At 33.0% G+C, this 22,355-nt stretch overlaps 1 protein-coding gene and 1 long non-coding RNA gene across 3 annotated transcripts; one reads left to right on the top strand and one right to left on the bottom strand.

Annotated features, from left to right (window-relative positions):
• Window positions 1-932: 932 nt before the first annotated feature.
• On the bottom strand, window positions 933-11,276 carry LOC108812273 (calcium-transporting ATPase 3, endoplasmic reticulum-type). 2 transcript variants are annotated; one of them, XM_018584501.2, is made up of 33 exons: window positions 10,980-11,276; window positions 10,855-10,888; window positions 10,660-10,677; window positions 10,114-10,250; window positions 9,660-9,734; window positions 9,408-9,453; window positions 8,972-9,031; window positions 8,797-8,877; window positions 8,477-8,562; window positions 8,158-8,245; window positions 7,821-7,888; window positions 7,432-7,533; window positions 6,977-7,035; window positions 6,542-6,686; window positions 6,145-6,252; window positions 5,492-5,644; window positions 5,170-5,274; window positions 4,747-4,943; window positions 4,480-4,588; window positions 4,278-4,376; window positions 4,053-4,198; window positions 3,860-3,917; window positions 3,582-3,674; window positions 3,134-3,184; window positions 2,883-3,014; window positions 2,642-2,743; window positions 2,436-2,490; window positions 2,199-2,284; window positions 1,863-2,011; window positions 1,680-1,785; window positions 1,536-1,589; window positions 1,309-1,354; window positions 933-1,202 (listed from the first exon to the last, which is right to left on the bottom strand). In XM_018584501.2, exons 1-33 carry the CDS (start codon window positions 11,061-11,063, stop codon window positions 1,138-1,140), a joined length of 2,997 nt encoding a protein of 998 aa, XP_018440003.1. In that variant the 5' UTR covers window positions 11,064-11,276; the 3' UTR covers window positions 933-1,137. The 2 variants fall into 2 exon arrangements, with proteins under 2 accessions (XP_018440003.1, XP_018439995.1); XM_018584493.2 differs by lacking the exons at window positions 9,408-9,453; window positions 9,660-9,734; window positions 10,114-10,250; ... (1 more) ...; window positions 10,855-10,888; window positions 10,980-11,276 and having other exon boundaries at window positions 7,821-7,874; window positions 8,155-8,245; window positions 8,972-9,030.
• A 6,086-nt stretch (window positions 11,277-17,362) lies between these two features.
• Window positions 17,363-18,590, top strand: LOC130496816 (uncharacterized). Its single transcript, XR_008935965.1, has 3 exons — window positions 17,363-17,401; window positions 17,725-17,764; window positions 18,453-18,590. It is a non-coding gene; the product is annotated as an uncharacterized LOC130496816 (long non-coding RNA).
• The last annotated feature ends 3,765 nt before the right edge of the window (window positions 18,591-22,355 follow it).

Genomic DNA, 22,355 nt, shown 5'->3' with positions numbered 1-22,355 from the left:
AAGAAAATAATAATATTTGGTGAATAAATGTGTTGAAACATACAATTCTCATACCTTAAGATAGTTAACCTCATGAACATATAACTTATTGATGGTCGAAAAGAATTTTAAGCGAATTTAAACCATTTTGTTTTGCTATATCTATGTCAATTTTCGGGCTTTATCATGTGACTGATAAAGTTTATTTGTTTAATTATTTTTTGATATGATGACTATATTAAAAAGCAAGGAAAGCGTTGTGTTTGCCACTAATTCACGGAATCGAATTTTGTAAACTTTTCTTTCGTGTTTTGATTATTATCTTATTTTTGTTTTGTCCCCAGTCACCACCACACTGACAACTAAACTTTGCCTAATCAAATATTGTACTATATGCTATAGTAAAGGGGGCTGCTCACTGCTAGAAAGTTATAGTTACCTACGTTTTTGTCCGAAGATTGATAGATACCAAGTACCTGATCAAAATATCTCTCGTCTTCGTTTTTCTTTCTTAATACTCCCTCTCCCTCATTTCCAAATTGTAAATAGTTTTAGTTAAAATCACTAATATTAAGAAAAATAATCATTTGTTAAAAAATATCATTTAATGTATTATTTCAACCAATAATAAAATAACTAACATTATTTAATTGGTCACACACTATTCAATAAATATAAAATTGCCTTGAAATATTAAAACTAATTACATTGTGAAACAATTTTTTTTTGCTAAAACTATTTATAATATGAAACGGATGGAATAACAATTAAGAGAGACCGACACTTTTTTTTTATCAAAACCGACACTTTTCTGTGACATGATCTTTGAACCAACCCTACCTTATTGTGAACCACTCAAAATATAACTCCTGAATTCAAACTCGAGAGCTTCAGTTGTGAATGTTGGAATGCTAATAGAGACCCGAAATGAAGCAGAGCATGACACAAAGAGCAGTAGTAAACTAATGTTGTTTTGATGTAAGAATACAGTGAAACTGGTTACAACAAAAACAAAATCGGAAAAAGTTCAATGGTATTGGACCTTCAGGATTTGCATTACAAAATCTGTTAAGATTCTCTTTCTCTCTGTGTCGGTGTGTATCTTGAGAGTCAAAACTCTGTGTATCACCAAAAAAGCAATGTTTTGTTTTCTCAACCCTACTTGTCACGCCGGTCCTTGGGGAGTAAATCCGTCTTCCTCAATCTGAACCTGAACCTCAAGCCTACATTAACAAACACAGACAGAAGAACACATCGATTCAAGGCCTCTTTATTAGCTTTTAGTTCAGTTGAAATGATAGGTGGTTTTAAAAACAGCTGAAACATTACCGGTATTTCTAGAGAGGAACTTCAGAACCTCATCGATGATGATAACCTGCAGTATTCAAATTAACTAATCATTTCAAGGGAATTAAATTTTATTTCATAAATCTCATCTCATATCTGAATGATCAGCCTACTGTCATGCTATTACTTGATGAGACTATCAAGGTGGTCTATAGCAATGTAAGGTTCCACTGTGAGGGTTAGTAGACTATCAAGAAGAGAATACTTACTGGAAACGAAAGATACAGAACGGCGGTCCATTCGCCCCAGGACAACGGCGTAACCTATATATAGCGATAAATATGAGAGGGATTTAAAACAAGAAACGGGTATGCGATTACCATTACAAGGTTTGTGGAAGAGACGAAACTTACAGAAAACAAGACTGCCAGTGGATGAACATATAGTATTAGCATGTGCAGAACCATCGTTAGGATTATTGAACCAACAAGCCATAGATTACTCCTTGGGGTTATAACCCTGCAATCACATACAATCTTTACTAAGGTAGCGAATCAGCTGTTAACAAGGAAAGAACGAAAGAAAGGTATACTCACAGAAGGGACTGATTTTCACTGAGGTTATTTAGCGCATTAAACATCTCTACAACAACAAGTACTGTCATAGCCACGGTCGACGGATGCCGATCCTCAAATATGCTGCAGGGATAACTTGTCTCTCTGAGTGCGCAAGTTTCGAAGTTCATCTGAAATGAGATTGTTCCATATTCAAATGAAGATACTGAAAGAAGATTCCATTTGCAATAACAGCGTTGGATATGAATCATTTGGTAAGAAACTTGGGCAATAACTTTTAAAATGCTAAGGTTTACACATATGAACGCACAATTTACAAACAATATCAGTAAGACGTAGCTGGAGAAAGAATCTAACCAGTTCACTGTAGGTAAGTTTCGGACCACCTTCGGAGTAAACAAACCACCATATAAAGCCAGCAACAGTTGCCAGGCCAACATAAACTGCAAAAGAATAACCAGTCAAGCAGATAAGCCTTTTGTTGGAAAGATGTTTGAAGGCACAAAGTGACCTTTCAGTACTTGGCCACAAAGATCCCAAGCTAGTGTCGCATAATGATTAAGATAAGTCACAGAACCATCATTTTTATTTTACCTCCGATAACCAGATAGCGGAAGAATAACCACCCAGTAACCACTGCTTCACCAACCTGGAATTTTAACAACAATCAAACCAAAAAGTCCTAAGTCCCTACTGCAAGTTAATGTCATCAATGAAACCCATAAAGTTTGGAAGGGCCCACAAATCATGCGAGAGCAACTATTTTCAAATTACTCTACAAGGTGTTACACAGCTCCTACCTTTCGGGGTTTTGCCTTCATAACATCGGAATCTTGTTTATTGAAGCCAATGGCAGTGGCAGGCAATCCATCCGTTACCAAATTGACCCACAAAAGTTGAACCTACAAAGTTTTACCATAACAATCATCGATTTAGACAAGTTTTAAATAAAATTTTGCAGATAAGACTGTCAATTGGTGCAACTGGACTGTAATTTCCATTGAGAAGACACAGTTTACTTCCAGGCTAAAACAAACTCACAGGCGCCAAGGTATCAGGGATTCCCAGTACAGCTGCTACAAATATACACACTACTTCTCCGATATTTGAAGAGATCATGTATCTAATGAATTGCTTAGTGTTATTATATATAGCTCTTCCTTCCGCAACAGCCTGTCACGAAGAGAAAATGTTTAGGAGTTGCACTAACGAAGATCTGCAGTGTGATTTGTAGCCTTGAAAACCACGTTGAACCAGTTATGCGAAGTGTATATGGAAGAAAACAAACATACCGCAACTATCGAAGCAAAATTATCATCAGCCAAAACCATATCTGAAGCACTCTGAAATGCAGAAACAGTTAGAGAAATATAGGTTAAACGCTAAAGATATGGACTCTTGGCAAGCCAGTTTATTAAAGGAATGAAGAGTACAGTACTAGTAGTATTACTATTCTGCGAACTCAGAGGAAGTTTTTTATGGCAGTCACATTGTATATTTGTATTGCACCACTATTATAGTACTATGGCAACAGCAAAACCCGGAAAGACTTCAACTATATATTCCCTTTTGGAAGACAGTGAAAGAATCTCGCAGTTAGAAGACAAGATTCCCATGTCAAAGGATTACCGTGTCTGGACGAGAGGAATAGATCAAAATAAAAGGACATCGACAAGATATAACAAGTTTTTCGAGTACAAATCACACGATGTGTATCGAAAACGAACACAAGGTAAATACCTTTGCTACAGCTGTTCCAGAACCCATGGCAATCCCAATATCAGCTTTCTTTAATGCAGGAGCATCGTTTACGCCATCACCAGTCATTGCCACCTAGGAGAACAAGGTTCATGTGTTCAACGGTTAGAAGCAAGAAGTTTTTCTCTGATAAGTACAAATCTTAACAAAATAAAAAATTGAAAGTCTAAACAAAGCCACTAATGGAAAATGTGAATATGTACGCAGACAAAAAGGAAGAAGTGTAATAAATGATAACATAGTGGATAGGGGAGTGTTACCACTTCATTTTGGTTCTGTAGGGCTTCAACAAGCATCCTTTTGTGGGACGGTTCAACCCTACATGCAGAAAACTATGGTTTCTAATAAACGATTATAAACTTTAGAGAAGAAACAGAAATACGCATGATAATTAAAATTTATGTTCCTTGTTCCTAAATACACTATCAGTAAAGAGAACAGTTGAAGAAATACCTGGAAAAAAGTGTCATCCGTCGCAATGCTAGATTTTGTTGCACCGCTGGAAGCCGTTCAAATTCAGAAGCAGTGTAAGACATACCAGAAAAGTCGCCCAGATTGTCAAATGCCCCTATTTTTCTACATATCGACTCTGCTGTAGACTGAAGTTTCATGCTAATCAGAATAAGCACTCAAAAAGATAGATAGTTAAAAATTTCCATGTGCTCAAATTTCTAGTACCTTGTTATCCCCGGTTACAACTATAACACGAATCCCAGCAGTCATACACGCAAGCATAGCATCTCTTACTTCTTTTCGTGGTGGATCAAGCATTCCCACCTTCAAAGGAGGCACAAGATAAGCAAGTCTTCATCAGTATAAGAAAACTGATGAATACTCAGTAAACTCATTTGAATATATCATATTTGAAAGAAAGGCGTACCAATCCAATAAACGTCAGGTCGTTCTCATTATCATAGGAAATAGTTTGTTGACCATGGGGCACGGTTTTAAATGCTAATGCTAAGCATCTCAACGCTTCATCTCCGAAACTGTTGCAAAGATACATGGTCAGAAAATTGAACAAACACTTCATTCATATCTTAAGAGCAAAATTGCCCTTAGAAGTGACAATACAAGCATCAAACGATATCATCATTAAGTAATAACAAAAATAAATCAAGTTCTATAAAATGAGTTGATGTCTAACCTGCGGAACCTCGACTCAAGCTCTGCACGGGCAGCAGCAGTTAGTGGAATAACAGAACCATCACTGTTGCAGAGAATTTTGGTACACCTAGCAATTATACTTTCTGGAGCACCCTTTGAAAACATTACATCCATTTGCTTATGGCTACACAGGACGCTCATCATTTTGCGGTCACGTGTAAACTCCAAAACATAAACCTGAAAATTTATGATAAAGATGACAACAACTACTCATATTAAATTACTACGAATACGAATTGTTTGAAATATAATGTTCCGAGGTCATTATCAACTTATATGTATGTAACTACAGGCGTAATGAAGTATATGTGTAAAATAGAAAGATGGCTCTTTATCCCCTAAGTTAAATGCATGTAAAACAACGGTCAACACAACAAACATGTTGGTTTTACTAGAGTAATACCTTTTTAAATTGGTTTTCCCAATAATGGTTGCAGTATGCTGCACGTTCATGCTTGCTCAACATGTTTAGAGAAGATGGCATGGAATCAAAACCAGGGAGGCCGACCTGAAAATTAAGCAACAGAAGTAAGTTGAACAATCCTTCAGATTCTAGACTGGTATGTTCAACCTCTGTGCAGGGTATACAGTAAGATGACAAGAAATGGAAGGTAGCAATCAAGTCTAAGATTCAACAGGAGATTGGATAGAACAGTCTGTTATGTTCCATGATCCTTCTTGTGGAAACGAATTCTACTGAAGAAAGAATTTACCAAAATACAAACCTTTTCTGCAAGAACTCGAAGAGCAACTTCAGTTGACTCTCCAATTTTTTCGTAAGAATCTTTGTCTGGATTGTATTGCAAAATGGAGTCATTGCAGAGTGATGAACACATTGCTAAGTGGTGAAGGCATGGTGACTGAGCAGGGAAGTCAAGCTGCAAAAGAAGAAATAATGTTGTGTTGTTACGAGGCATGTCCGTGTAGTTTGTAGCTTGCTATAGAGTTTTTTCGTCTTTTGTCTTTCACAATACTAAATCATAGATATTTGCGAGAAGATGATTAAGATGACAAGGAAGGGAACTCCATAGAATTTTTAAAATCAAATATAAAAAATACGGAACATAAATACAAGAAAAATGTATAAAAATAAAAGAAGAAGAAACCATGATTCTTCTACAAGCATGAAACAAAAAAGAAGGAAATAAAAAAAGAAGTTGACTAGTTTTCCCTCGAATATCATTTTTAGGATCTATTGTCATCAAGCATCCAGATCACAATATCAATTAATACTGAGATAGAATTTTCAGTTCAAGCTCTCCTTGTGTTGTTGATATTAGTTTGTGAGCATATAGGAAAGGCAACTATCAGTCATCCTCACAAATATCATGTAAAATAGTTGGCCAGTTACATAGTCCAGAGGAGAAGTAATAGTTACCTGCTGGCCATTGTTGTCAAAGACGGTACCTTCGGGTGCATAAGTTGTCCCACTGACACTGAACTCGTTAATCATAAGACCATAGTCTGCAGATTGGACTACGCAGATCTGACATACAAGCACAAGAGTAAGACTATTCAAATACTCTATTTGCGCACCACAATGAGAAAATTTATATGCAAAAACGTTTAGTTTCAATTAGTTATTCACAAAATCACATGATCTACAAGCAAATTGTTAATCTTTCTTAATTAGTCCTAAAAGCTCTATTTGACTACTTGCCAAGATTTGCCAACCAAAGATATTTCAAAAAACAATTCAAATATAAAACTGCAAGTGGCGGAAATACCAATAACAAGAGTTAACAGGCTCAAGCACTGAGGATTAAAATGCTAACCTTAGACACGGACATCATATTGGTTGTCAATGTTCCAGTCTTGTCACTGCAAATTACAGTAGTGCAGCCAAGCGTCTCGACAGATGGCAAGGACCGAACAATGGCATTCAAAAGAGCCATTTTCTTTGTTCCAAGGGCTAAACACCTAAATACCAAAAGCATCATAACCAATTTAACCCACAATATAATAACCAGTACTAGCTAAGCATGTGGAAGATGACTAGTTGCAAAGCATTTTGGACTCAACCAACACTAAAGCGAACTGAAACTTGAAACAAAATTGCCATTTGATGATCGTAAAAGCCACCTGCTTCTCTGGAAACTCTTCGTCTCCACGATACACTAGAGTTCCGCAGAAATCATCCTAAGTTTCAACTACCATTAGCCTTTTCCTAATATTGCTAGTTGCTAGCAATGGAATTAGTGAACGCTTACGTTGTAACAACAGCAGGGAGTCCTTCAGGAATAGCTGCAACAGCAAGGGCAACTGCAATCTGGGAAAATAAAAGCAAATCACCAATCTGGGATACATGGAGCCGAACTTTGGCATGTCATAAATTCTTTACTGACTGAAGATAAGAAAAGCAGCCATGATTTGTGACAGCCTTAAACTTGATAGTCAACAATGTTAATAGCGACTCATTGCAGAACGATTATTTCTTATTTATGTAACTTCGCTACTTTAATCTGGAAAGTCTTTCTATTAGGTTGATAATTCTCAGGGTGTTTCTTTGAATCTGCCTGCGTTCACTTCTAGGGATATCAGCGATAGAACGGGGAAGCAACATCTATCTTTTGTTATCACAGTAAGAGTGGAACACACACAACTAATTATGTACTCCCAAACTACGAATTCAAAACTATCATAAGAGAACAACAAATTTCTTTACCTTAAAATAGTGAATTGCGCCTTTAAAAAATCCACCATGCGAAGGGTCACTGAAGTGACCAATGTTGACAACCCACACAAGTACACAAATCCCCGCAATCACCTATACAAACAGAAAGATTACACTCTCAGCTCAGAGAACTTCAAGTTTTGTTGAGAAACATAGAATATACCAATGAAATTAACTAAATATCTCTGCAATAGATCTCTGTCACACCAGTCACTTGACAGATCATTATTTATTCTTCTGTGAATTAATTTACACTTCCTGACATTGACAACTGAGAAAATTTGACATCCAAGGGATAGGGAACTTCATACAGTCTTGTAACTAAAGTAACTCTTCGAAATGAAAGAAATTTAAACTTTCAAAAAGGAAACAGTTTTCACCTTAGCCAAAAAGCTGCCAAACTCGTCCAGCTTCTTTTTCAACGGAGTTGCCTCCTGTGACATTAGCATTTACAAATAAGAGAGAAAAGCCTAGTAGTTATAACGCACTTTAAAACAGATGGAAAATAACCACCACCAGACAGGCTATGCATCAGGAAATAAATCAACCATGTCAAAGGCGTGAAGAGTGAAACTATTTACTGAAGGAAATTGAAGTCAATTAAAGGTACAATAGAACCTTCTTTTATGAGAGAGTTCTGACTGGTAATTAAGCATATTAAACTACGCATGGTGCATATCAGATAGAAATGAAAGAATATTGATGATAGCTTACATCATCTAGAATCGTGTATGCTACCCATCGCAGTGTTCGAACCAACTCCAACGACAACAGCCCTGCCCCTACCCGCGACCACATCAGTTCCCTGGCAATCATTATACATTCTACTAAATTAGACACAGGAAAAGAGATATAAAGAGGTACATGGAACCAGAAATAGGTACCTACAACAGGTTTTAGAGCCTAAAATCTAATAGTGATAAACAACTAAGAATATGACAGCTCGCTAAGGCGAACGCATGAAACAGCACTAGATCTCTGGATACATGAAATGATAAGACAGTTAGCTAATGCAGGTATGATTATTAACTCCTACCGAAAATAAAATATTTTTCTTGTCTTGGTAAACAGCATTTGTTGTTAAAGTACAGTCAACATCTTTCTCCACAGAACAGCTTTCACCTGCAATTTAAGGGAAAAACAATTGGAAATATGGATATAGCGCACTGAAAGTAATCACTGAAATTTATCTACATGGAAAGAACCACCATTGTTGTTGAAATTGTAATGTTATAAGAAAATGCATGTGCACAAACTGGTGGAGAAAATGATTGACATGAAGTTGTACCCACTGGCAGGCATTTGTAGTTCTTGTGCCTAGGCAAATGAGAAGTTATAAGTAACACGATGACTTACCAGTTAGAATTGCTTGATCAACTCGTAACTCATTGCTAGACATCTCAATCATCCTAAGGTCAGCTGGAATCTTACATCCCACTGTTTCACATGCAAGCGTCAAGAAAAGTAGACATTAAGAATTTAGCAAAAGTCTGAGCCACAAAACTGAGTTTTGGTGAGAGAGCACACATACCAGCCACTTCAACAATGTCGCCTGGCACCAGCTCTGTTGCTGGTAGTATAGAGAAGCACCCTGCCATTGTATACGTGTTAATATGGAATGACAAAAACCTAAATCTTTTTACAGATATCCAAAGACTCGCACAACATCCCGAGCACAATAGGAAAGAAAACAGAATCAATTTAAATACCTAAAACGTAATGTCACATTTTACACAACCTCGAGAAGTGTGAGCATAGCAAAATATGATATTAGCTTGGCAGAAGAGGAGTTTGCTATACGAGATACAAAGTTTCTCTAGAGATGATAACAACAACATACCACGACAGGCTAATAAGCAGCTTAAAAAATAGTTTACTTAAAAATTCAAAACCACCAATAGGACAAACACTCAGCGAACATTTTGCAGCAATATTAATCACTGGATATATATAAAACTTATAAGTACCATTTCGCAAAACTGTAGCTATATTTGCTTGGTAGGCACGTAGCTCCTACAACAGGACAAAGAGAGAACATAAAAGATGGATAAGAAAATGTTACAGCTTACAACCGAAGTGCCCCTGACAACACACCTTGTGTGAAGAGAAAAATGACTGATTTTGAAGTGTCCAGTATATTGAAAATAATTTATTTTAAAAGAAAACTGATATGTATCTGCAAATATGTCCTCACTTAGACCGTAGCAAAAAAATACTACCTCAAGAGCCTTCTCAGCATTAGTCTCCGTAATCACCCCCACCGCAGCATTTGCAGCCAATATCAGCAGAATTACCTGAGATGGAATATTAAATTCAAACAAGAATTGGGATAATCAAAGAAAGCTCCACAGACAAACTTAGTTTATGGAAATCTTGGTGAAGGTGCAATCCTATACTAAGTTAAATGGAATCATATAACAGAACCGAATTCTATTAATGTGGAAATCTCTCAGTTAGTGAAGATCTTTTAGTCGGGTTATAGATATATTATTTTGATCATCACAAAAGAATAGGCAGTCCACAGAGACCACAGAGATAAAAGAAAACAAGGTTTAAAGTTTAAACTCCACCCAAAGAAAGACACTAGCCGACCAGCTGACGAAATAAAAGGCGCTAACTATCAACCACATGAAAGCAATTGTGAGTGCTAAAAAAAAAGATGGTGCGACTTACAAAAGGCTCCAGAAATGCTGTTAAACCAGTCTCTCCATTGGCCAACGCCAATACAAAAGAGACAATTGCCGCCACAATCAATATCTTAACAAGTAAATCATCAAACTGTTTGAGAACCAGTTTCCAGAATGGAGTTCCTGCATTTTAATTAAACGAAGATAAGAAAACTGACACATGTCAGGGAGTAACAAAACACCCTCCTAGGCAACATCATTTAAAAAGGTAAGGACCATATGGTAAGAAGAACCTAAGGAATTCAAACAAAATCTGCTAAAACTAAGAGGAGTTAAAAGATTGATCAAATTCTTTTTTTTTTTGCAATAGAATAGCTCTATTTTAGACAAATGAACCAGTGTGAACATGTGAAAACAAAAATGAAATCCAATGTGAAAACTGCACAAATCATCACCGCGCTAAAACAATCTAGAACCATAATGCTCATCTCGGAATAAAAAGAAAAAACACATATCTTCAGAGAACCTATAAGCAAAACTTAATTACGGAAGTGAGGATGAATTTCAAAGACAGTTAACTGAAAAAACTTACTATTTTCTTCGGGCAGTACTGCAGGTTAAGTGGAAACACATGCAAAAAACAGTAAACGAAGAACATTAGAACTTAACAAGACTAAAACAAAACTAATAACGTGTTAAACTGCTATCTTTCTGTTCCAATTTCAGAAGACAATAATTTCATTAAAAAAAAATTGAATCTTATGGAAGTAGTAATACAATACAATACCATTCCGCCCAAAAAGTCTAGAATGACGATCAACCTACAAAATACAGAAACCCAAGGATCAGCTTCAACAAGTCAAAGGTTTCAACTTCCAAAAACAATAGAGATCTCAATTCAGGTTTAAGAACCTGAGAATCAGAAAGGCCCTTCGTTGAGTCTACCCCGAAGAAATCAAGCACCTCCGAGACAGATCTCGCGTATGCGTCTTCCATACTGGGTGGAGAGTGCAAATTTCCAAGACGTTCGACGGGGGGGTTGCTGAGGGAATTGAGCTGAAATCCGAAATCTAAAAGACTAAACGAAGAGGATGATAACTTGTAACGCCATCTGCTTCCGTGAATGAGCTTGCTTTGCTTCCTCCGTCTCTGTCTGATCTGATCGATCGCTGCCTTGAGAGTGAGAAAGTCAAGCGCCGAGAGAGAGACACTTTCCTGTCACGTGAGGCCCATTTAGGGCTTAAGTGGAGTGTTGTGAGGTTTTCTTGCTCAACCGGGCTTACATGAGTGTTGATATGACCCAACACACATGAGGCCCATTTAATAAATGAAATGTAAATGATTGTTTCCTTCCGAAATAACGTAACGTAACGTAGCGTAGCGTAGGCCCAACTATATAATTCATACATGCATTGCATCATTGCATGTTAGTTTCTTTACCATACCAACTAGATTATGATCCGCGCTTTGGAAGCGCGGAATATTTTACGATGAAAATTTTCACTAATAACTTAACAAATATTTTAGTAACTTTTAAAGAGTGTATTTAAAATATTTTTGCATTTAAATCAGTGTTTCTAAATTCAACCCGATTGTGATTATACCGGTTAATCCGGAGATCTGACATTTCAATTTAGGTTTTTAAAATATTCATATTAACAAAAATCACTAAAATCCGAGACTAACCGATTGAACTGATGGATGACCAATATATAATCTAATTTGATTTAAATTGTAATAGTTTCATAATTTGTAATCTTATAATCCAAATTTTAAAGTTCATTATTTTGCAATTTATGAAATTATGATGTTTCTACAAAATTTTAAAAAGAAAATAATAGATATAAAATATTAAGATTAATTATTGTGTTGTTTGGAAACATTGATAGTAGTATAAAAATATATTGTTTGAAACATTGATAGTAGTATAAAGAAATAAGTATATTGTTTGGAAACATGGATAGTAGTATAAAGAAATGAACATTACTGATTTAATGTAGGTTTAACTATAAAGTATAAAGGTGTATTTAATTTAAAAACTTACAAAATAAATGTTAGGACCAACATAATATTTCTGTTTTAATAAGATAGATATGTGTATCTACTTTGATGTTAAGCTTTCAGTTGTCTGTAAATCAAGAAGAGGATATAACATTATTTACATCTTCATCCACATTATAGCTGAACTGCTAATAGTTTTGGTATCGTGATCACCACCTTCTTCTTATTTGTGCGTAAAAATGAATTCTACACATTTTAATTTTAATCCAACAAAGTTTAACTTCTCTTTTACGTACTGTCAGCTCACATGACTTCACTCTAACCTCTATACCTACAACAAACCGGCCAGGAACCGTCAACAACTCAAGTGTCGCTTTGAAACAATGCTCTCACTTATCGAACTAGACATATCGCGAATTAAATCCACATTTTTTGTTCCAAAAGACATAAAAATGTGGTTTCATCTCTTTGTTGGGTACTCAAACATTGTAAACAGTTTCTCCTATTGGTAAATTTAGAGATTTTTCAATTCCAAATCCAACATATCCTTGTATACATTACTACTATGTCCCTGAGAATACACGTTTGGCAAACTTGAAGTACATCGTATAAAAAACAAATACTCAAACAAAACGATACGGACTCCTCTTTAAAAAAAAAATCTAAATGACCTAATTTTGTTTGTCGAGTTTAGATGTATATATTTCAACTCTATTTCATCAAAAGTCGGACCAACTCGAGATTTTGGTTCACATGTCTACGCTCTTGTTTTGATCGCTTTATGTAAAATAGGTACACCGATTGTTATATTTAGATTAAGAAATTAACAAAGATATGTTTATGATCTGCTACCATAATAATGATCCTAGGAATCTCTGAGCATCGTTGGAAGTAAAAAGAGCACGAACCACTCCCCTTCGTGTGGGGCCATTGTAGTTTTAGTTAAAAGAGGGATCCACATAAGTAGTCCTCTCGCGTGGTCGGAGAGGATCTTCTCGCTTTAGTTGCCATTCACGCTAATCAAAGTTTAAGATATTCTGATTATAACGGATTTTAATAAGGAACTCAAACCAACTCCATTAAGGTTTCTTAATCATTCCTTTACTCACTTTTTACGTGTGTCGTTGTTCTTTTACAGCACATGAAACCGATAATATATACTACTATTATAAATTTATATTTATACATTGGTTAATTGATAGTTATAAACTATACACTTGGTGCTTATAGGTCTGTATTTTGGATGCTTCGTTGTTGTTTGAATGAATTAATCAAATGCATTTCCAGTGGAAAGAAAAAAAAACTATACACATCTAAGATGTGATGCCTCATGCTTGTAACTTAAAAAGTGTAGTGATAAGTAAGACTTGATAAGAGGATAGTAATTTTTTGACATTTAACTGTAACACTGATTTGGTTTAGATCTGTGTCATACCATTGTCTTACAGTTTTATAATATTATAACCATATTCGTTAACTAAGATTATTTTGTATGTCTTTATGTAACAATTCATATTTTTATACGAAATTACCATATGATTAATATGAGCATATTTCGATCTAGTGTGGTCCCAAATAATTATTGGAGTAATGTAGAATTGAGTTGTGTGCAAGTCTCACTTATCATAATTTGGTTGGGTCTTAATTCTTCTACCTTGCTTGCAATGATGAGAACCATTTCCAAGTTGAATAAAAAACCTTTTATTCCCAACCTAACTATATTTGTAAATACATTCCCATTAACAAGGGTTCATATTTGGTTGATCTATTTACGCAAAAGAAAGTCTGATTTATTATGTAGTTGTAAATACAGGTTACTAAACAATATTTTATAATAGTACTCTAAACAGTTAGAGAAGTTTGAAAATATAAACTGGGATATCAATTAATTTGATTTATCAAATTAACATATGTTACTATTATGTTGTTTTTGTCAAAAAAAACTATGATGTTGTATACCATATAAACATAATCACATGTATCGACAACCGTGTTTAGACACGAGTTGTATATACTAGGCTTACAGCTAATTAACAACTATGATTGTGGGTTTGACCAAATAATTATAAAGTTTGACCGTGATTTATGGTTGTTGGGGGTTAGTTGTCCCGAGCCCTACAAGAACTAGTACGAAAAATTACTGCGTCCAAGTCTTATAAACAGCTGTAGCTCGATCTTTACATATAATTATCAATTAATTGATTCCATCAGATTCCTGTTATTCCTTATGTTTTCTCCTATGACGATGATGTATTAATATATTGTGTTTTGGTACTAATCTAGGATTACTTTGTTGGTAGAAGAAAGTTGACTATTATTCCCTCCGTTTTATTTTGGTTATCATCGTAAAATAAAAATTTAGTTTTAAAATAAATACTGTTTTATAATTATAATGCAAAATTTATTAATAATATTTTTCTATTTATTTTTTGTATTAGGTGAAATATTGTTAGATATACAATTAATAATATTTTTATTTTTAAAATATATAAAATTAAATAAATATTTATTTTAATATGTGTGCAGAAACTAAAACAATTATTAAAATGAAACCGGAGGAAAACAGTATTATTGCGTGTGCTTCGTATCATAAATTAGCGTTTGCTAAACATATTGATAGAACCGTATTTTATAAACTACGGACTACTGAATATTGTAAAAAATAAAAATGATAAAACTATACCAAAGAGTAAGAAAAGGATGATACAACTGCAGAGGCGGGATATTATCTCTTTCCTTAACTCAAAATACGTTCCGTAGTGCGACGGTTCGATAACGTAATGAATCCCAGGATACAACTGCAAACAATCTTCTGAATTTGCGTCACTCTATCAGAAGCCTGGCGAAACTAGTTTTGTGTTGTACTCTCAGACACAAAATAAAATAAATAAAAACTAACATAACTTTTCAATATGGGAGAATGTGGTTTTTTCTTTTGCTAGTTATCTGTATATATCTCTTTCTATCATGCTAACAAGCTATTTATATAGAAAAATAATAAGAAGCACAAGTTTCATTTTCAACATAAAAATGAAACCTCCATGGTGTACTAATGGAGAATTTATTTCTTGTCATTACTATGTGAATTCATTTCACATTTTGACCAATAAATTAAAGAGTATAATTATTTATTATTTGACTCATTCAAACAAAATAATATACTTTAAATGGATTTCTTTTTTATATTTTATCAATATAAAAGATCACATATATTTGGTTTATAAAATTAAGTTAATGAACATGAAGTCCAACTAACAAATCAAAACCCACATCTAATGTGTATATTTGTAACTCTATACAAGTTTCTCAAATCACACATATTAGACCTCAATTTCTCATTCACACTAACTCTACTTTTAGCATATGAATACATTGCTAAAAAAATAGTTCCAACACATATATGACTGTTAACTTGTTTCCACGGCATCTTTAATTGGTCTCAGTTTTCTTTAAAAGGTCAGTTAGTTTTATGAGAAATGATATACAACCAACGTATATGACTCATTTGTAAGAAGTAGGGGATCGAATCGGTTCATACTTAAGAAACAAAATTGCAGCTACCTAACTGTACTCAGCAGACACTGTTGGTTTAGTATTGGGAATCGTGATGATTTGCTGGTTTCTTGTTACGTTCTTTAGCTAGAAGTGACATCAATACTCTTAACAAAGAAGACAACTTAGGCAAGTAAATTTTGGAAATTGTCAAAGTCTTCTTGAGCTTTGTTTGTTTTCAGAAAATGACAACACAGCATCACCTAGACTTTAGGATCCTCGTAAACTTCACGCACTGCAAAGTCAATAACTGCAATTTCAGTAATGGACGATTTTATCTTTTCTTCTCAAGTTGCAATATTGGTAATAACTAATAACACCAAAAGATTACACAATGTGTCCCTAATGCCATATTCCACTTGTTTAAGAAAATTTTAAACTACCTTTAAATCCTGAGAACTGAAGAAAGTATGTATTATGTGATCACACAGATTTATTACAGTATGGAAAGGAAAAAAATAGCAAAGAAAAAGAATAAAAAAATATGGGGAGAATTGCTAAAACTAACCTAAATATTGAAGTCAAATACATTGGTGTATCCCAATTTCAGTCAAATGCAGAACCAACCTAAATGACTGATGAAAATACTATTTAGTCCTTATGACTAAACAAAAAAACGGAGTTGTATTTACGCTTCTATCCTTTTGGAAGTCTACATGTAGAATACTGAAGTCTACATATTTTTAGACCTCCAGCGAAGTCTAAATTGTAGATTTGATGTGTAGTCTACACCAAAATTTAATCTACTAATTTAATTTTAAAATTGTATAAAAATAATTATTGTGATAGATTTGAACTAATCATCAATATAATAGATAATATGAAGTAACTATATTAAAATTGTATATAACTGAACAATTTTAAAGAATATATACTAAATTGGTAACCATATGTTAAACAATGTTCATAGTTTAGAAACAAAAAGTTGTAACATGTTATGTCTCTTAGTGGTAGATTTTTAGGGTTAGACTTTAGATTTTGATTTTTTTTTGTTTTATTGACTTAAATCTGCTTATTAATGTTTTGTAGTTTATATTTTGTGTAATTTTGATATTTGATACAGTAAAAGAAACTTTTTGATTATCAAACAAACTATTTAGGGTTTGAGATTTGTGGTTTAGGGTTTCGTAGATCTACAATAAAGTCTATAATACTAGAGACGTCGTTTTCAGTCTACATTTTTAAATTTTGTTAACAAAAGTTTATTATTTTAAATTAAATTGAGTTTTAAGAATAAAATGTGAAATCACATACTATAACTATTAAATAAAAAATAAAAATAAAGTTCAATAAATTTTATGTTAAAATTATTAAAACAATAATGAATTAACAACAATAATAAAATTATCATTGTAGACATTCAATAAGGTCTACTACGTTACAATAAAACCTACTCTTAATTTTTAATTTTAGTAGACCTCAAAAGAAGTCTACAATGTCGGCAATCTTTTAACCTAGTTACATTTATGTCTCCATATATAAATGAAATTTACACAATCTCTCTCTAAACTGGCTGCACAATTTTATAAAACTCTCTCACTTCTCTCTAAAACTCTCTCCCTTCTCTCTAAACTCTCTCATTTCTCTCTAAAATCCTCTCATGTTTTTCTCACAAAGTTATGTTGTCATTTTAGGTATTATGATTCATGGTTTTCATCTTCTCCTTTAAAAATGTAAGTTTTAGATCTATAGACTTTAAATGTGTATTTTTATGTTATTTCTTTCTCACATATCTTTTTGGAGGTATTACCATTGATGGTTTTCATCTCCTCCTCTAAAATGTAAGTTTAGATCTATAGATTTTAAATGTGTATTTATAAGTTTATAATCAAATAAAGTTATAGATCAAACTCTGTGCATTTACTTTTATACTATTTTATCTGATAAATTTTATTTTAAATTATTTTCAGATTTAAAACTGTTTTTCATATTTCAAAATGTATAGATTTTTTCAAATCTGAAAATTATCTGACAGTGTAGACTTTAAATGAAGTCTGCTTATAAAGTTAACTAAACCACACATTTTAAGTATTCACTGGAAGTCTACCAAAATATGATTTTAGTCTTTTTCTTATGCTTTTTTAATATTTATCTTATTTTGCAGGTATTTTCTTCCATGGTTGTTATCTCCTCCTCCAAAAGATGTAAGAATTACATTTATAGATTTTAAATATTTCTTTCTGTAATTATATTAAATAAAGCTACATATTCAAACTCTATGTCTTTAGTTTATTACTATTTTCATATAAATTATATTTTCTAAAGCTTTTAGATATAAACTTATTTGATATTTTTTAATATATACATTTTTCAGATTTATTATTTTTTTCTATAAGGTAGACTTCAAATGAAGTCTATCTAAAAGTCAGGGCTGGTAGACTTCGCTTGAAGTCTAATAGCCTTGATTTTTAAGTAGATTTCATTAAAAACTCACTCAAATATTATTTTAATTTTATTTTATTTCTCATAAAATTATTTTATTTTGCAAATACTCTCTTCCAAAATTTTCAAATCATCTTCCTAAAAATGTAAGATTTACATTTATTCATTATAGATATATTTTGTGTTTATATTGAACTAAATTTATAGATTCATATTTTATATTTTTCTTTGATACAAGGTTGACAAAAAATTAGTTTCTGAAATATCTTCAGAAAAAAAAAAATCAAATTTCTAAATGTACAATTTTGGATCTGAAAGTTTTCCGTTAGTGTAGACTTCAACTAAAGTCTACTGAACAATAAACTTTAAGTAGACTTAATAAAAAGTCTACTAAAATATGATTTATTTTTGTATCTTATTTTTTTCTCATAACTTTATCTTACTTTGCAGGTACTTTTTCCAAGATTTTATTTGAGGCATCAAGATTATGAAAAGTCAAACACAGTCAAATAAATTCCTTTGTAATATTTTCTCATAATAAAATATTCATTTTTCAATAATTTTGGATGCATAATCAATAAAAATTGTATTCACTTTTAGTTTTGTTTCACTTGTATGATAGTATTAATTTGTTGTTAGATATTGGTTTTTTACAAGAACTAATCAACCAAACAAGTGAAACCACCATGAGGTAAAATAATAACTAACACACATGTGAGTAGAAGAAAATCTAAACAAAAATTTCAAGAAATTTTAAGAGTAAAACTAATCATAAATTTTTGCAAAACCATTAAAATTTACTAACACACACTGTAACATAACTATATAGTAAAAATATATGATGATTAATACACAAATGCACTTCTAATAGAATTTATGACGTAGACTTCAAATGTAGTCTACATTCTTAAATTTAGAAAGACGTTTACACTTGTTATATAACATATATCCAAACCAAAAATTTGTAGTGTACTTAGCTTTGACTTGATACACAAAGACGTACAAAGTGTGTATTAGATAACTCAATCAAATTCTGCACTTGTCGATCATTCGTGACATGCATAAGTTCACCATGTGTACAACCATCATATATACAGAACATTCTCCCAACTCCAACAAAGAGCCTTTCTCCACTCATTTTCCGTATACGGCCGGTAATTGAGTCATTGTCTCCAAAAAAATACAAGTTTACATAATTAACGAATAAATATTTCATGTTTCATAAAACTACAAACGTAGACATACAAATATGTCTACAATTAACACCTAACAACATAGTAAAATCAAAAGTACTATAATTTCATAATTACAACTGTTTTTCTTTTTAAAATCACTCAAACCCATTAGGGTTAACTAACACACACTTTCAAACAAAAAAATCTACCAAAATATTTATGAATAATACAGAAATTCAGTTTTAATTTATTTTCCTATGTAGACTGTTCAATCAGTCTACGACAGTGTAGACGTTAGTTTACATTTGTAGACGGTCAAATAGGTCTACTATTTGGGTTAGTTTTTGCAATTGAAAATTTTACGGGTTACTTTTTTTATTTGACCAGAACTCATCCAAGTTTTGACTTTATACATTTATACTTCCTTTTTAGTCTACCACATAAAAAATGTTGGTTTTTGTTATTGACCAAAACTCATCCAAGTTTTGACTTTCGAAGGTAGATTTCATATGTAGTCTACATGTTTCAATTTTTTTGAAAAATGTTGGTTTTGCAATTGACCATTGTTTGACTTTCGAATGTAGATTTCATATGTAGTCTACAGATTCGTAGACTTCGCATAAGGTCTAACTTTAAAACTCATGGGTTGGTTTTGCATTTGACCAAAATAAATATGTAGACTTCACGAACAGTCTATATTTTTTTGTGAAAAAGCGTAGACTGCATTGGAAGTCTACAATTTAAAAAATATTTATTTTATTTAAAAACATTTTAGTCAAATACAAAACTAAGCTATTCAACGAAGTCAATGTTTTGGTCAAATGCAAAACTGACCTTAAGTAGACTTCATTGGCAGACTACATTTAGTAGACTTCCGTTGAAGTCTACTTAAGAAAGTCAAAAGTTCGGTCAAATGTAAAACCAACCTCTTTTACGTAGCCGTCTTGGTAGGTCTACGTAGATTTTTGTTTTTGTAGTCAAAGGTAAGGATGTAAACTGCTGGAGAAGTCTGCGTTACAAAAAAAGTTAAAAAGGTCAATTGCGAAACTGACTTGTTCGTTGACAAATAGACGGAATCCTACGTCTACACATTCGTGTAGACATATAAAGCAGTCTGCCATCGCGACACAGACTGAAAAAGTGGTGAAAACCATGTAAACATCTACCTTTTGCCGGTGTGAACCTCGATTCCGACCCTTTCAACCGTCCAAACTCATAAACTGAGCAAAAGGAAGCATCTTTGACGATTTACTAATGAAGAAACTCGAAAATGTGAAATTTGTGAGATGAAAATGAAAGTTGTGAGAGTTTTTTAGATAGAAATGTAGAGGAAATGAAAGATTTGTTGAGTTAGAGAAGAGAAAAAGTGGTTAAAATTGAGTTATTGAGCTTTTATGAGCTCAAACATGGTGGTTCAATGGTGGTTGCAAAATTGAAGATGATGGCATTGTTGTAAATAAGAAAAGATGCTTAGGGTGTAATTGGTTTTTACTAATTTTCGATTTTATTAAAAAAAGAATAATAATGGCAGTTTTGTAAATATTTTGAAAACATAAGGATGGTTTGGAAAATTCATAGGTGAATAGTAATGAGAAAAAAAAGGGGTTGGTTTTGCAATTGACTTGAATTCTTAGGTCATTTGTGAAAAAAGCCCAAAAATATGTTGCTTGGATCCAGCGGTGCAAAGATGAGATCTAAACGTAGTGATTTAATCACACGGCTGTTAGAAAAGCTGAGTGGGAAATTATTCCGAAAGAGGGTTAGTTGGACTCAGCCTCGGAACAAAAATATGAGTGTGTCACAGCAAAAGAGTCTTCTGTTAGAATACTATATAGTTGTCAGTAAAAATAATATTATCTTACACATAAATCATATATACGATTTATACATGCATGTATGTGTACTTATATGCTATAATATTCTAAAGCACATGTCAGAGTATAGAAGCTAGAAAGCAAAGCTTGGCCATGAAGAGAAGAACCCTCTTGCTTGCACAGCGAGTCTTCGAGGTGAACACCTTCCAAACAATGAAACATTTTTAATATCGTTTGAGAAGTTTGATAAAACTTACATTTGTTTTATAGTATTTCAAATGACAATTTAAAGTTTAAACACTTCCAAATTGTAAAAGTTAAGACATATATTTATCAACAAAAAAAAATTAGACAAGCTAAAAAAAGTAAAAAGGTAGATAGATAGGTTCTGTAATAATGAAAAAAAAGAGATAGTAAAGCAGTAGTTGTTCTGTCTTTTTGTTTTAATAATCATATTATGTCTCCTCTGTTTAGTATTAAGGTCTCTCTCTCTCTCAAATGGTGGTAACTATCAGATTTACTTAGTTGTTTATTCTCTTTCTCTAGGTCTTTTATTGTCTCTAAACACAATGATCACTACTGCATTATTTTGATTCTATAAAGGTTGGAACTTGATGCTTGCTTTGTTCTTTGTTCAAGTACCCCCAACTTTAAATTCTTCATTCTTCCCAATTCAAGCAAAAACAGCATTTGATACCCCCCTTACATTTTGAGTGTACTATCTCTTCCCTTATCTACCTGGTTAGGTTTACTGTAAAATGTAAAACTCCCACCAAACAATTTGATTCTTGAACTGTACTCTTTTCTATAAGGGAACCACAAATCTTGTAGTGTCCCAAAGAAGAGTTTGTCCCTCAATCTCCCTTCCATTTATTAATTCCCACCAAATCATTGCTTCTCTGATCCTAACAACTTGATCATATCCAATGAGGTGGGGTTGTGTCAGTTTCCTTCATTTTTAAATTCCAAGTTCTCTGATCTTACATTCATCTGAGTTCTTGTCTTTTGAAAGGCCAAATCCTTTTTTTTCTTCTCTCCTTCTTGAAGCTTTGAGGAGATTGGTTTATAGAGATGAGACAGTGACTTTGCTCTCTTTCTCTCTCACTCTTAAAAGCGAATCTACTTTTATAATTTCTCTTTTGCTTTTGTTAAGCTCCTGTGAGCTGTAACTTAGCTAAATTAAATTGCTTATTACCACTTTATGCTCTGAAAGTTCTCAGCTTTTCTTTGTCTGCTGGTTCTCTTTAAGTTACTTTCTTCCTTTGACTTGAGTACGAATTAGCATTTATCCTAAGAGAGCTCTCTTTCTCTTCCCTTCCCTTAAAGAAAACTGTGAGTGACTTGCTTCTGCTAACATCTTTTGC

This window comes from Raphanus sativus, chromosome 1, assembly GCF_000801105.2.
Source record: "Raphanus sativus cultivar WK10039 chromosome 1, ASM80110v3, whole genome shotgun sequence".
Classification (NCBI taxonomy): Eukaryota; Viridiplantae; Streptophyta; class Magnoliopsida; order Brassicales; family Brassicaceae; genus Raphanus; species Raphanus sativus.
This window is presented reverse-complemented; position numbering and strand designations above follow the sequence as displayed.

Bases quoted from the DNA above. Each gene is read 5' to 3' on its own strand.
- LOC108812273 (XM_018584501.2), bottom strand. From the start codon at position 11,063: ATGGAAGACGCATACGCGAGATCTGTCTCGGAGGTGCTTGATTTCTTC. The intron at 9,735-10,113 runs GTAAGTCGCACC...ATTCCATCTCAG, and splicing joins CAGCATTTCTGGAGCCTTTT to GTAATTCTGCTGATATTGGC. The intron at 4,377-4,479 runs GTACGCCTTTCT...CCTCCTTTGAAG, and splicing joins ACCTGACGTTTATTGGATTG to GTGGGAATGCTTGATCCACC.